The sequence below is a fragment of the Abrus precatorius genome, unplaced genomic scaffold (genome assembly GCF_003935025.1).
Source record: "Abrus precatorius isolate BTA unplaced genomic scaffold, Abrus_2018 Scaffold3, whole genome shotgun sequence".
Classification (NCBI taxonomy): Eukaryota; Viridiplantae; Streptophyta; class Magnoliopsida; order Fabales; family Fabaceae; genus Abrus; species Abrus precatorius.
Window position 1 is genome coordinate 33,137,957 of NW_020874373.1, and position 13,310 is coordinate 33,151,266.

General features: G+C 30.2%; 1 protein-coding gene across 3 annotated transcripts; it reads left to right on the top strand.

Annotated features, from left to right (window-relative positions):
• The first annotated feature begins 6,382 nt into the window (after positions 1-6,382).
• On the top strand, positions 6,383-11,242 carry LOC113861691 (probable serine/threonine-protein kinase PIX7). Of its 3 annotated transcripts, XM_027494677.1 has the most exons (7): positions 6,383-6,601; positions 6,826-7,022; positions 7,842-8,179; positions 8,284-8,419; positions 8,843-8,982; positions 9,066-9,189; positions 10,260-11,221. In XM_027494677.1, exons 1-7 carry the CDS (start codon positions 6,519-6,521, stop codon positions 10,766-10,768), a joined length of 1,527 nt encoding a protein of 508 aa, XP_027350478.1. In that variant the 5' UTR covers positions 6,383-6,518; the 3' UTR covers positions 10,769-11,221. The 3 variants fall into 3 exon arrangements, with proteins under 3 accessions (XP_027350478.1, XP_027350479.1, XP_027350480.1); XM_027494678.1 differs by having other exon boundaries at positions 6,387-7,022; positions 8,846-8,982; positions 10,260-11,242; XM_027494679.1 differs by lacking the exon at positions 8,284-8,419 and having other exon boundaries at positions 6,498-7,022; positions 7,842-8,111.
• The last annotated feature ends 2,068 nt before the right edge of the window (positions 11,243-13,310 follow it).

Genomic DNA, 13,310 nt, shown 5'->3' on the forward strand with positions numbered 1-13,310 from the left:
CAGTATAACAGTATATTGCCTACTAAGATCATAATTCGTATGTAAAAACGGTAAAATTAAACTAAAAAAGTAAAAAATATATGCACTGAAAAGTTGGACATCAAGTTGTTTTGTGTATAAAATAAAATAATAGATCACTTAAAATGATAAAAATTGTTTCGATATCATATTTTATTTTTTTAATGATAACAATTAAAATATTGACATTTCTTAATTTTAAAAATTAATATTTAAAATTATAAATATAAAAGATTAATCTTTAGGATATAGAAAATCTCAAAAATTAAAGTGAAAACTTGTTAAAAAAGTCTTATATTATGCTCTAAAAAGAAACCTTTTCACTCCATTTCATTTGTTCAATAAAAAAATTAACAAAAAAAAAATACATTTTTAGTAATTTTTAAACCTAAAAAGAGTAACTTTCAAGAAAAGTTGAAAAGAAGGTATTATATCATAAAAATACCATTTAAAAAACACTTATATAAATGCAATCTCTCTCTTTATCACCTTAAAATCAAGGTGGCAAGGAAATTCAATAATTAAACAAAGAAGATTAAGCAACTTTCGCAAGCTAATTAGTCGTTTATCATTCAAGAAACGTGTAATAATTAAACAGAAGCCCAAGACATGAATACACAATCCATTTTAGTATTTTTCAAATACCTTCTGTATTTTGCTAAACTATGAAACTCAAAATTCGCGGAGAAGCAACACACAATGAGTTCAAATTTTTTACATGTTCACCATCACACATATGACATAGCTAAGCTCGATGTTTCTCAATCTTCTTCTGAAGTTCGTCCTTCATGGCTCCAACAACCCTATCAAGTTCCGTTTCTTTCTTCATCAACACGAACGTCGGCATCGCCTCCACCTCAAACTTCTTCGCCACATCCTGTTGTTCGTTTCCCGAGAAAAATAAAAACAGGTTCAGATTTCAGAATCAATCACGGAAACAAATTGAGTAAAGTAAGGTAGAGGAAACGAAGATCACAGATAATTCGTCGACGTCAATCTTGATAAATTCAACGTCGTCGAACTTTTCGGCCATGGCGTGAATCACCGGCTCCATGAATTTGCAAGGGCCGCACCACGACGCCGAGAAATCTATCACAAACTTCTTTTCGGGAAAGAAGAAGAATAAGAAGCACGTAAAGGAATAAAATAGTAAAGGAATGGAGGCTCACAGTTAAGCTTCGGATAAATTTTTAGAAAATTTTTTATAAAAAAAATAATATAAAAAAATAAATAAAACTTTTTATTATTAATTTTTTAGAAGATTTGTTCGAAATTTGTCCAAACTGTATTTTATAAGGAAAGATAAGAGAAAAGATTAAAAGTTACTAATTAAAAAATATTAAAAAAGAGTTTATAAGAATTTTAAAATAAGTATAAAACTCTTTCAAGATATAAAATTTTCAATGTTACAGTAAAATAAATATTTTTATTTTTAAAATTGAGTCTTAAACAAAGTTTTAGAAATTTACAAGCTTGGAGGAGTCTTTGAGATGGTTGAAGTGGCGCTGCCAGCGCGCCGATGAGTGGAACGTTGTGACCCGAGATTCCTCCGCCGAAGACGACGACTCACCGGCAGTGGCGTTGCCGCCGTGAAAGAAAGAAAGGACAGAGCCCACGCGAGGATCTATTCTTCCTTTTTTTGTTCCACCCAATTATTCATATTTTTTACTTTTTTCTTATTAAACAGAATATTAACCTCAATTATTAAGCATTGAACATTGTTTTTAAACTTTCAATCGTATTTTAGAAATATTTTAATAAATTCAAATTATATTTGTCAAAACAGTCCTTTTAAAAAAAGAAAGTGAGAATACATTAAACCTATAGATGTTAATATACTTTTTAGAAAAAGAATTATTTAAATAAGTCACACTTTTTGATATATTTTAACAAATTTAAAAGTTTATACTATCATATTTAAAAAAAAAATAGTATATTTACAAATTCCTTATTTAAACAACTTGAAAGGGAATATATTGTTAAGAATTTTAGTGTTTGCATTAGCTTTTTGTGTATTTAATAGTAAGAAATTATTTTTCTTAAAGGAGAAAGAATACAACTTTTCTTCTTGAAGAGTAAAAGAAGTTGTGGAAAAAACACAAGTGTTTTCTTGGAGCTAGCTAATATCTGAGAAGACATTCTATCTGAGTAGATAACGTTTTTAGTGCTTGGATCGAATTACATGCATGTCTAAATAATGTATTACAACCAGTTGGTACACATGTTATTACAATTGGTGACTTTCTGATTTGTTGTTCTAAATAGGAGCGTGGTTTGTGTTGTTTAATGTTATATTAGTTCTAATATTTTATATTTTATAAAGATTTTAATATTCATTGTATTCATAAAAGATTTGTAGCAGATTTTAATACTCAAAAAATTATCAAGTAAAGGGTAAATGTATATATTAATTATAGTAAAATTGAAGTGTTTGAAATATTTTTAATATTATTTCCATAAAAATTATATAGTAAATATCTATTGCTATTATTTTTTAGATGTTAAACAAATTCAAAGATTAAGAATATTTAAATTAAAATAAAATTAAAGATTTTAAAAAATAAAAAGTGTATAAATCATAAGGTTGATTTGATATGAATGAAGAAACTTTAATCCTTTCTTATAATTTTTTATATATATTCTTTATTCAATTATATTAAAGTAATTATCAATCATTTAATAAGTTGTTACTTAATAAAAATCCTTTTATAATATAGAAAATAATAATATTAAAAGATATTAAATTTGTAGAACTCAACTAATTAATTAAAAATTTAGATAATAAATTAATAATCTAAATCATCTATTAGTTTCATTAATCTATTAATAGTATTAATTAATTAATTAAAATTTATCTTTGAATGACTAATTTAAAAATAATAACATAAAAAAATAATTACTAATTAACATTAATATCACAAAATTAAACTACCACTCAAACAATTTTTCTAATTTTGTGGTTCCCAACAGAAGCATGATTTGTGTTATTTTATGTTAGTTCAAATATTCTATTTTTTTGTAACAATTTTAATATTCGTTGAATTTATTTTAATACGTTTTTAGTTGTTGAAAAAAAAAGCTTCTTCTAATAGGGTTTATATATACAATCATAAATCAAATCCTTATTAACATTCTTAAAAGACATACTTATTTATTGACTAACTATATCGGTCCTTGTTGGTTAGTGTTTATATTATGCCTGTGTATCATTGTTATCGTTATTTGACAAGAAGTTTATAATTTTATCTAATTAATAAATTTACAATAATTATTTAAAATAAAAGAAAATTAATTTACATTAAGAAATTATAAATTTACTGTTTTGAGATTCACCTATTACTCTGGAATCCATTTTCTTCACAATTTTTTCCAAGCTATGAAAGCCACAACTCCCTCCTTTAAAACACCGAAACATCACACTCATCAAGAATCTCATGTTTCAACCCCAAAAAAACCACTTTAAACATTGTTCACACCCTTTGTCAATGCCCTATATTCTTTCTCATCATCATAACCCCCGAGAGCCTCTCTGCTTTTTCCTCCACTAGTAATTGAACAACAACTACTTCTACCACACTTGTCACTCTTCCAAATGAAATACACATAGAAGAGGAAAGTGTTGCCACTAATCACAACCGCAAAGAAGGTTAGAGACTCAAAGAAGCTAACAAAGGTTGAGAACTCACATGCAAATCCAAACATGATGGAACTAAGCAATACCCATATCCCAATTTTAAGCTTAAGTTTCGTAGAAGATTGATCAGATGAAGGAAACATGTGATACAAACGGAACCAATGGTCCAAGAAGAAGGTACCAAAGTAGACAAAAGTGACAAACGCTATCATTTGAATGTCGCCGTTGTTATATGCACGGTAGATTGTAGTGCCACTTGTGATTGTCATGTTGATGACACCAAACAAGGGAAGCAAAGAGTAGAGTTTCTGGGTATTCATATTGGAATTTTCTAGTGGAAGATGAAATGAATTGATTCCATTATGGGTGGTCATTGCTTGGGAATGTAATTCTGAAAGTGGGTGTTGTGTGAATTTGGTTGAGAAAAAGTGAAGTAGAAGGGGCAGAATTTCTGTAATCTTTTTTCCTAGTGCTATCTTACGCGCGTCTCCAAATTAAAGAATGATACCATTTTTTTATTAAAATTTATATTAGAATACATTAAAAATTACAAGAATGAACTTATTATATTTTTTAATAAATAAATATATTTTAATTTTTTTAACTAGTTCTCTTAAAGTATTAATTAATATTTTTTTTATCAATATTACATATTCTCACAGCATTTTGTAATAATTTAATTTTTATATTTTTTATCTGTATATGTTTATGAGGCTTTTGTTTTAATTTTAAATTTTTGCAAGTTTTTGTTTAGCTTTCTCTCATTTACTTAACACTACAAAAAAAAAATGGATATGTCATAATCTCTTATTTAGACATGTTATCATTTATTAGTTATTGAAAATTAAGAGAATTATATTAAAAAAAGAAACTAAAATAAAAAATATTTATTTATTTATTTATTCTTGAGGGAACCTCAAAGAATCTGCTATGTAGCTTTCCGAAAATATTATGGAAAATTCCAAACAGTGGAAATTGTATGAACAAAGTGGCACTAATGATGGAAATGGACATGAAGTATCCATCTCTTACTTGTTTTTTAGGATTCATTATTTCTCCTTATTAATTACCTATGCAATCAAAGTTCCATTTCGTCAATGCTATGACGTAGTGCATGTTGCATAACGTAGGAAACGGAATTTAATTGTAATGGTTTAACTTTTTACGTAAAGAAAACTCTTCTAAAGTAGTCACTCGTATTATCTCTTCTAGAGAACTGAACTCAGTTCTTTTAGACTTGAATTTAACTTAGTAATGTTTTATTAAATAAATATACTTATCACACTAAAATTATAAAAATATAACAAAAAATTTTAATAAAAATTTTATTAATTTTAAGTGTTTAAACTTAATAGTTAGAAAGTTAACAAGATGGGTCAACAAGACTGAACCACATCTGTCTCACAAACTCATTCTGTATATAAATTTGTGCATTGACGGGTAGGCATGGCAATTAAATACGAAGCTACGAGTATTCCACTCTATTCCAAGAAGAGATATTGACCCAAAAAAATATTCAAATTGATTTTTATATTTTAAAGTACTTATGAAACCTGTTGTTGTGGATTCTAATGTAAGACACAATTTTGATATGACCTAAGCTTATGTAAATTAATCAAGTACTATTTTACTTTAATATGTTGTAAAATAAGAGGTGTACGAAAAGTATTTTTATAATTTATTATATTTTAAGTAATAGATATGCATCAAAGAGACTAAGATAAACTTAATAATAGTGGTTCTTTGTACAGTAGGAATAACTGGGACTATAAGTATATATACAGATCAAAACATTGCAAACAGAATCATACAAGCTCTGTTTTTATACTTGCCTTTTAATTTTAACTTTTTTACTCTGTTTGCTTTGGTGTATGCATACTGAAATTTCCAACTTGATTTGTCCTCCATGTTATTTTATTAAGCTCAATTAAATATTCCTTTTGTCCCATCCATTCTCCCATTTCCACATTCAGATTTTTATTGTGCCATTTTAAAAATTAAAAAATAGAAACAACTAGTAAGAATGCAATTATAAAAAAATAGTACAAGGATATCAGCACTGGGCCACACACTCACAGAACCCAACCTTTTAAAGGCCCATTGGGACACCCTGAAAATGATTGACTCCATTGTCTCTTCCTTTCACAAATTGGCTTAAAAAACGTTTCAAAAGTTAGGCACTATTCTATTGCTCACGAGTCATGAGCTGTCCCATCCCAATACACGAAAATTGGGTAAATGTATATTGAACAAATAAATAAATAATATTAATGATAATAACGTGGCATATTGTGATTGATGGAATGAATGATAGTGCAATTGCTCCTAAGTTCTAATTTACTTTAGACCATAATTGTCCTTAACATAATAATTAAGAAATTAAAAATGATCTTTATTAAAAAGTACAATATTTAATATTAGTTATCAATTTACATTTATTGATTATTTTTAACTATTATTTTTAAGAAAATCGTTATGTAAATACCTAAATATAGAAAAAAAAAGGTTACGTATGAAGATAAGCTACCGAACTGTGCCTATTAATTTATTGAATAATGTAACATAGTTATGGTTTTCATTTAATGATTGAGATTTTTTTATATAAGAACACATATTTTGTAGGCAAAAAGAACATTATCTTGTGTGAAATAATTCAGAGTGGAAATGGAAAGTCAAACAATTAAGGGGAAAGTAGATATTGTAAGTTGTAAGTTGTAACTAGCAACTAGCAAGTGCTCTTCTCAAAAAAGCAAAAACATAAAGAAATGGCTGTCACTTTCTCTCTCTTGCCCACACTGCCCCGTTGCCTACTTTCACATTTGAAGGCTGCCCGGCCGGCCCGCTGTTGAAAAAATTTCTCTTTCACATGCAACAATCTCCCACTGCCTCTCTCTTCCACCACCTACAGCCCCTTTGGACTGATTTTCAGAACTGCCTTTGTTTGTTTTGGTTTTTACTCATTTAGCTGTGTACTTTTGTTGATCCTTTTGTTGTCATTCAAAACAGTGATTTTGTTCTTTTAGTTATATTGATTGTGATGATGATCATCATCATCATGATGGGTTCCAAAGCCTTCAATTATTGAAACTCTGGTTGCTTGAAGTGGCTTTATATTTTTTTTTCCTGAAGTTTGAAACTTTTGGAGACTTTTGATTATGTAAATTTTTTGGTAGGAGTTTTTGGAAGATGGGGTTTAGGAATAATGCAATTCAGGCTGGGAGTTTGGATGTGGGAAAGTCAAAGGGAAGGATGAAGCGGGATGGTGGTGAAAAGGAGATTGGATGTTGTATTAAATTCTGTTTCATTGGCAGCTGCATACCTTCAAGATCAAAGGTTGATAACTCCATAAGTGGCACTAGTGCTCATAGTGGTACCTTTCTTTCCTTATATGTATCATTACTTTAATTTCAGGAAATAATTTCTATTTGACATTAATTTTAGGTGAAGGAAAAAAATTTCTCTTTAATTTTTTGTCTCTATTTATCGCCTTCTATTTTTGAGCTGGTAAATTTTAGTTTCAACTTTCAAGAAACTATATAAGTTCTGAGTTAATTAAAGTGATACAAATTTTTATTGTACTTTTACTCCTAGGCAAGTTGGAGGTTTAGTAATTTATTTGCAAACAGTTGAGTTTGAAAACAATGACCTGTTGTGTGTTACCATTGAAGAGATGCATATTCTTTTTGAAAGTATTAGCAGTGGCACTATTCCATTTGATCTTATCCATAAGGCAGAGGAAGGTATCTATCTAACATTTATGACAATTTAATAGCAACTTGAGCTGCTCAAGTGGTAATGGTGGGGTGGGATTTCACTGAAGTTGATAACTTCATAGGTTCAATTGTTAAACCAAAAAGGAAAAAGGAAAATTATTTTAGTTGATACATCCTAACTAAAAAGATGTCATGGTTCTAAACTTAAAATTGACGTTAAGAGGTCATTATTAAGTCATATAAAACAACGAAAATTTAAGGTTTTTTTTTTCTTGTACTGCCATGAACAAATTCTTAGTATGACCATTTTAGAAGCACTGAGCTTGATTGTATTTAGTTACTGTGCAATGTTACTGATCCTGTAATGAAGTTGCATAAAGTGTAGCACATCATGGTCATATCATATAATAGCATTTTTTTAAATTTTTACACCCTGAAGATGTGATAATTTAATTTAAGTATGATTTCTTAATCAGTGGAAAGAACATCTGCATGTGAGAAAAGAAAGAAGGAAACAAGTGCTCCTCCAGGGTCCTCTACAACAACCAGTAATGCAGAAAGTATCCCTTCCACTCCAAAATTCAGTGAGGAGTTGAAGGTTTCTTCTCGTTTGAGAAAATTTACGTTCAATGAGCTTAAGATGGCTACAAGGAATTTCAGACCAGAGAGTCTTCTTGGTGAAGGAGGGTTTGGTTGTGTTTTCAAGGGTTGGATTGAGGAAAATGGAACTGCACCTGTGAAACCAGGTACCGGGCTTACTGTTGCAGTCAAGACCCTCAACCATGATGGTCTTCAGGGTCACAAAGAGTGGCTTGTAAGGAACTTATATATCCTTCTCTTTAACTTTTTTCCTTCTATGAACTATTCTTTTACAATTTCTGTTTGTTAACATTTTCCCTTTTTTTCCTCCCTTCCCAGGCAGAGTTAAACATTCTTGGTGACCTTGTCCATCCGAATCTGGTTAAATTGATTGGTTTCTGTATTGAAGATGACCAAAGATTATTGGTTTATGAATTTATGCCCCGTGGAAGTTTGGAGAATCACCTCTTCAGAAGTACACTGTGAACTTGTTTTATTTATATTTACTAGTGCTTGTTTATATCTGCAGTCCCTTGTCTTTGTAGAAAATTGGATGTTCTTGACACATTAAAACAAAATTTATCACACTACACGTGAGATAAAGTTTAAGTGAAAATGAGCTTGATTGTTACTGAAGCTACTACTTTCCTCAATACAAACATTAATGTTGTTTCCTATACAATGAATTACAATAATTTTGGTACAGTATTTGATTCACAACTAATTCTCAGAATCCTAGATCATAAGTGAATTCACAGGCTTTGGTGCTTAAAGAAAACATAAACCAGAACAAAATGATTCTCATCCCATAATACATTGTTCTTTGTGCTTTGCTTGTTAGAAATTTTTATGCATAAGGAGGTTTATTGTTTTCTGGTAACAACCATGAATTGTGCAGAAGGGTCCTTGCCTCTTCCTTGGTCTATCAGAATGAAAATTGCACTTGGTGCTGCAAAAGGTCTTTCTTTTCTTCATGAAGAAGCGCAGAGGCCTGTAATCTATCGTGATTTCAAGACATCTAATATTCTATTAGATGCGGTATGTGAATTAATCAGGAAAAAGGTTATTAATTGTTTGCTATTCATCCTCCAATTTTAAAACAAAAGCAAAATTGTTTTTAGGAATACAATGCGAAGCTCTCTGATTTTGGACTTGCCAAAGATGGTCCTGAAGGGGAAAAGACACACATATCAACAAGAGTTATGGGAACGTATGGTTATGCAGCTCCTGAGTATGTGATGACTGGTGAGTTTCCTTTTTTAATTTTTAGTTTGTGTTTCATCAACTTTAGACTTGACTGCATAATTCAGGCTCTAGATTGCTTATGGTATCTGGGATTGTATTGATTCATTGACCTGTGGGTCTTGATATCATGGAATGAAATGTTTAACTGGATATGTTTGTTGCATTAATATTAATTTTAAGCTAAAATCCTGTTTGTTATAAGTTCTTTGACCCAATAAATTTGTTATAAGTTCTTTGACCCAATAAATTTGAGCAGTTTTCCTAGCACAAGTTTAAGATTCTTTTTGCTTGTAAAGAGTTGAAGTAACAAGTGCTAAATATTTGGAAATTTCTTTATACTCTTTTTTTTTCCTTTCACATATTATATTGTTTTGTTAATTACTCTGTCTCTGTGAACCTAGTTGTAGTAGTTACAAGAGCTTTTATAATAAAATATGTCACAAGTAGAGTTAGTTAAAGGATGAAATATTATTAATTCTGCAATTATGCCTTCATCCAACAGCACATACTTTAGAGCTAGTTGGTTTATGACATTATATTAGAGACTGTATGATCATGTGGTGTATAGTCCAATTCTTGTTGATCTCATTCTTCAAAACAAAAGTTAAATTTCACCACATGATAGGGTGGGGCTGTGCATTGGCCATGCTTCAATACCAACAAGCTCTTGCTTGTTGAAGAGTGTTAGATATAAAATTATTTGTGTCTTCACCCAACAATTTAAACATTTGAAATAGATATCAACTAAACTTTGAATCATCAGGTGTCAAAACCAAATGCATTATGCATGTTTAATCCTTGAAAGTGGGGAAAGGGGGCCAGAGGACTGTAAAACTATAAAACTTGCATATAGTTGGATTGTTAAATATATTTTTTTCTCCAATACATATTATAAATATTCATTTTAACTGCATGATCTTTATCTTTATTGAGAGGGATCATGATGAAATAAAATTTAAGAAAGCGCCGTTAGTTTTTTTCTGTAATAACAAGTTTTTCAACACATCCTCTTTTCATAGTTGCACACTTCTGCTGTTTTAATTTTGACCTCAACTTTGGATTCTGATTAGGGCATTTGACATCAAAAAGTGACGTCTATAGTTTTGGAGTAGTGCTACTTGAAATGCTCACTGGGCGGCGATCTATCGATAAGAATAGACCAAATGGGGAACACAATCTTGTGGAGTGGGCAAGACCTGTACTTGGAGACCGGAGGTTGTTATTCCGCATAATTGATCCTCGCCTTGAAGGCCACTTCTCTGTTAAAGGGGCACAAAAAGCTGCCCAGCTAGCTGCTCAATGCCTTAGCCGCGATCCAAAATCAAGACCTGTGATGAGTGAAGTTGTTCAAGTTCTAAAGCCTTTGCAAACCCTCAAGGATATGGCTATCTCATCTTATCACTTCCAGGTTGTGCGAGTAGATCGTACCATGTCCATGCCAAATTCTAAAAATGGCATGCAAACACAGTTAGCATCTTTATCAAGGAAGGGTCAACCTGTAAGGACCTTGTCCAGTCCACGTGGTCCACATGGTTCTCCGTATCATCATTATATGAAGTCACCAAAACCAAATGGATAAGAAGCATTTTCTCTCTTTCATTTGCTTCTCTATTCATTCAGTTCCCTCAACATAGGCTATCAACTGAACAGAAACTGTGTGTGTTTTGAAAATTGCTCTAATTGTCTTATGTGAAATTTGGTGGGGGGAACATGAGACAGTTTACTACTATATATAGTGGGGACTGAGTTGACACAAGATGAAGAGCAAAGTAGAATACACAGCTTTCACTTGGGAAATTTGTTTCTGTGAAGTTGTTATACTTTTTCTACCATTACATAATCATAGGCTTTTTTCTTCCTTTCAGAATGTATTTTTGTAAAGAAAACGAGGGGTGGTGTTAACTCATGTGATGCATAGATATTTTTACATACTCATTCGTCAATGTACTTTTCAATTAACACTTATCAATGTAATTAAATGTTATACTTGTACGAAAAACTTGCTAGAGTTATGTAATTTGAACGACTTGAAGTTATGGACATTTTTCTTTTGTCATTGGTGGGTCAAATACTTATATTTATATTAAATGAGATGCTTGTTCGGCAAAAGAACTTTGTTGCTTTGCTGTGTGGATTATGTGTGTTTTGTTATTGTTTTGTCATGCTACCTACGTGTATCACTACGAACATTCGGACACTGGTATAGTTTTTCATACTTGTAAAGTGTTTTATTGTGATAACAATTTTGCACGCTCAAGTATTGGGGCATTGAGGTTCTGAACACTATTAAGATACTGAGTCGCAAGAATTTTTTGGGACACAAGTGTGTCATGTTGTATTGACTTGGAATTTATGAAGTGATTGATGATAAATGAGCCTTTGTTGTGACACCCCTCCTTGTGTGTGTGGGTGTATTGCAGCTAGAGCCCCTACCTATTGGTTTTGAGCATCATCCTTTTACACATAGTGCTCAACTTCAATAGGTTGTAGAATAAAGAAAGGAAAAAAGAAAAAACAAGAAAGCCTTTAGGTTGCACCATTATATGCTTTAATTTTATGTGGCTTGTATTTTCTGGTAAATTAAACTAAGATATATTATTCTGGCGTGTATTTTGTGCTGGAAGACTGAGTCCATTTCAGGCATTTGGTTTGTATTTTACTGTTTTTATTATGACTAATTAAAATATCGGATTACTTTAGTTATATATTTTTTTGTCATAATTTACTAAAATGCATATGTGAATGTAACGAATTTATTTTCTCAATTTCAGCACATTAACCGTTGTGAAATGTATAAAAAGTATTGTGCATCATAGAATCCATCCTCATATGATATAAAAATATCTGCTTTTTGACTTACACTTGTGGAGGTAACAATTTTAGTATTTATTTTTAGTGTCATTATTGCATTTTAATTAAATAAAAATATTATTGCACATACTACATTGGGCCTAGGAGCAGAGTTATTTTTAATACAAGAGACAATCTGATTTGAACCCCAAATACAGTCCTATTACTTGTTACAACAAAGATAATCTCTCTCTCTCTCTCGTCATGAGTATTTTCTATAGATATCTGATTTGGGACAATCTACTATGAGCTAATCTCCATTCATGCATTTATATTTGGTATTCTATGTGTGCTTATGATGGCGAGATCGTAGTCATGAATCGCACTTATAATCATAAGGACACTGAATCTTTGGCAGTCACAAGATTATAGCCATAAGTTACACTTATAATCACAGGAACACAAGAATCTTTGATAGTTACACCGCACTTGAGCACTGTATAACCAATGATACATTTTGTTATGAAGTATGTAATCTATTCCCTGCTATATTCTATTGGTACAAATCCTGAATTTAGTGTTATAATGTCTTTTGCAAATACACCACTTATTTTATCATTAACCTCAGATACTAAATTTATAATATCATTCTCTGGGCTATTTGAATATATTGTTATGGCCTCATTGAAAATATATCATATCAATATCCATTGAGTTTTAATCAAACCTGTAAGCACTTGTTTAGTCCATCATGATTTTCTTAGATACCCAAAATATTAAATTTATATATTTAAATATGTTTTAGACCTTATATTTTTATGAGATTTTATTTTAGTTTCTTAAATTTTTTTATTTTAATCTCTCATTTTTTAAAAATTCTAACACTTTTGATTCTTAGTAATAACATGATTAAGTAAAAAATTGATACAAGTAAATTTATCAAATCACGTGATCACTAACAATAGAAAATATTAAATTTTAAAAAATAAAGATCAAAATAAAAAAATTTAGATTAAAATCAAGGTATAATAAAAATATAAAGATCATAATTCTTACTAAATTGTAACTAAGAAAAGTGATCAATTTAGGAGTTAAAAGTGCTAATTGATACATTATATTCTTATTAAATACCTTACAAATGAGAGAAAAAAAAGTTAAAATCATTGCAATTTGTCAGTTATTTAACTCTTCAAAACTTAAATTTTTTAATAATAATTAAATGAGACATTTGTAATAATTTTCGTATTAAGGCTTTGGAAGGGTCATATGAATTAGATCAGAATACTGGTCTTGCGTACGATTTTGCTTGTTCAATATTCGTATGCCAATTG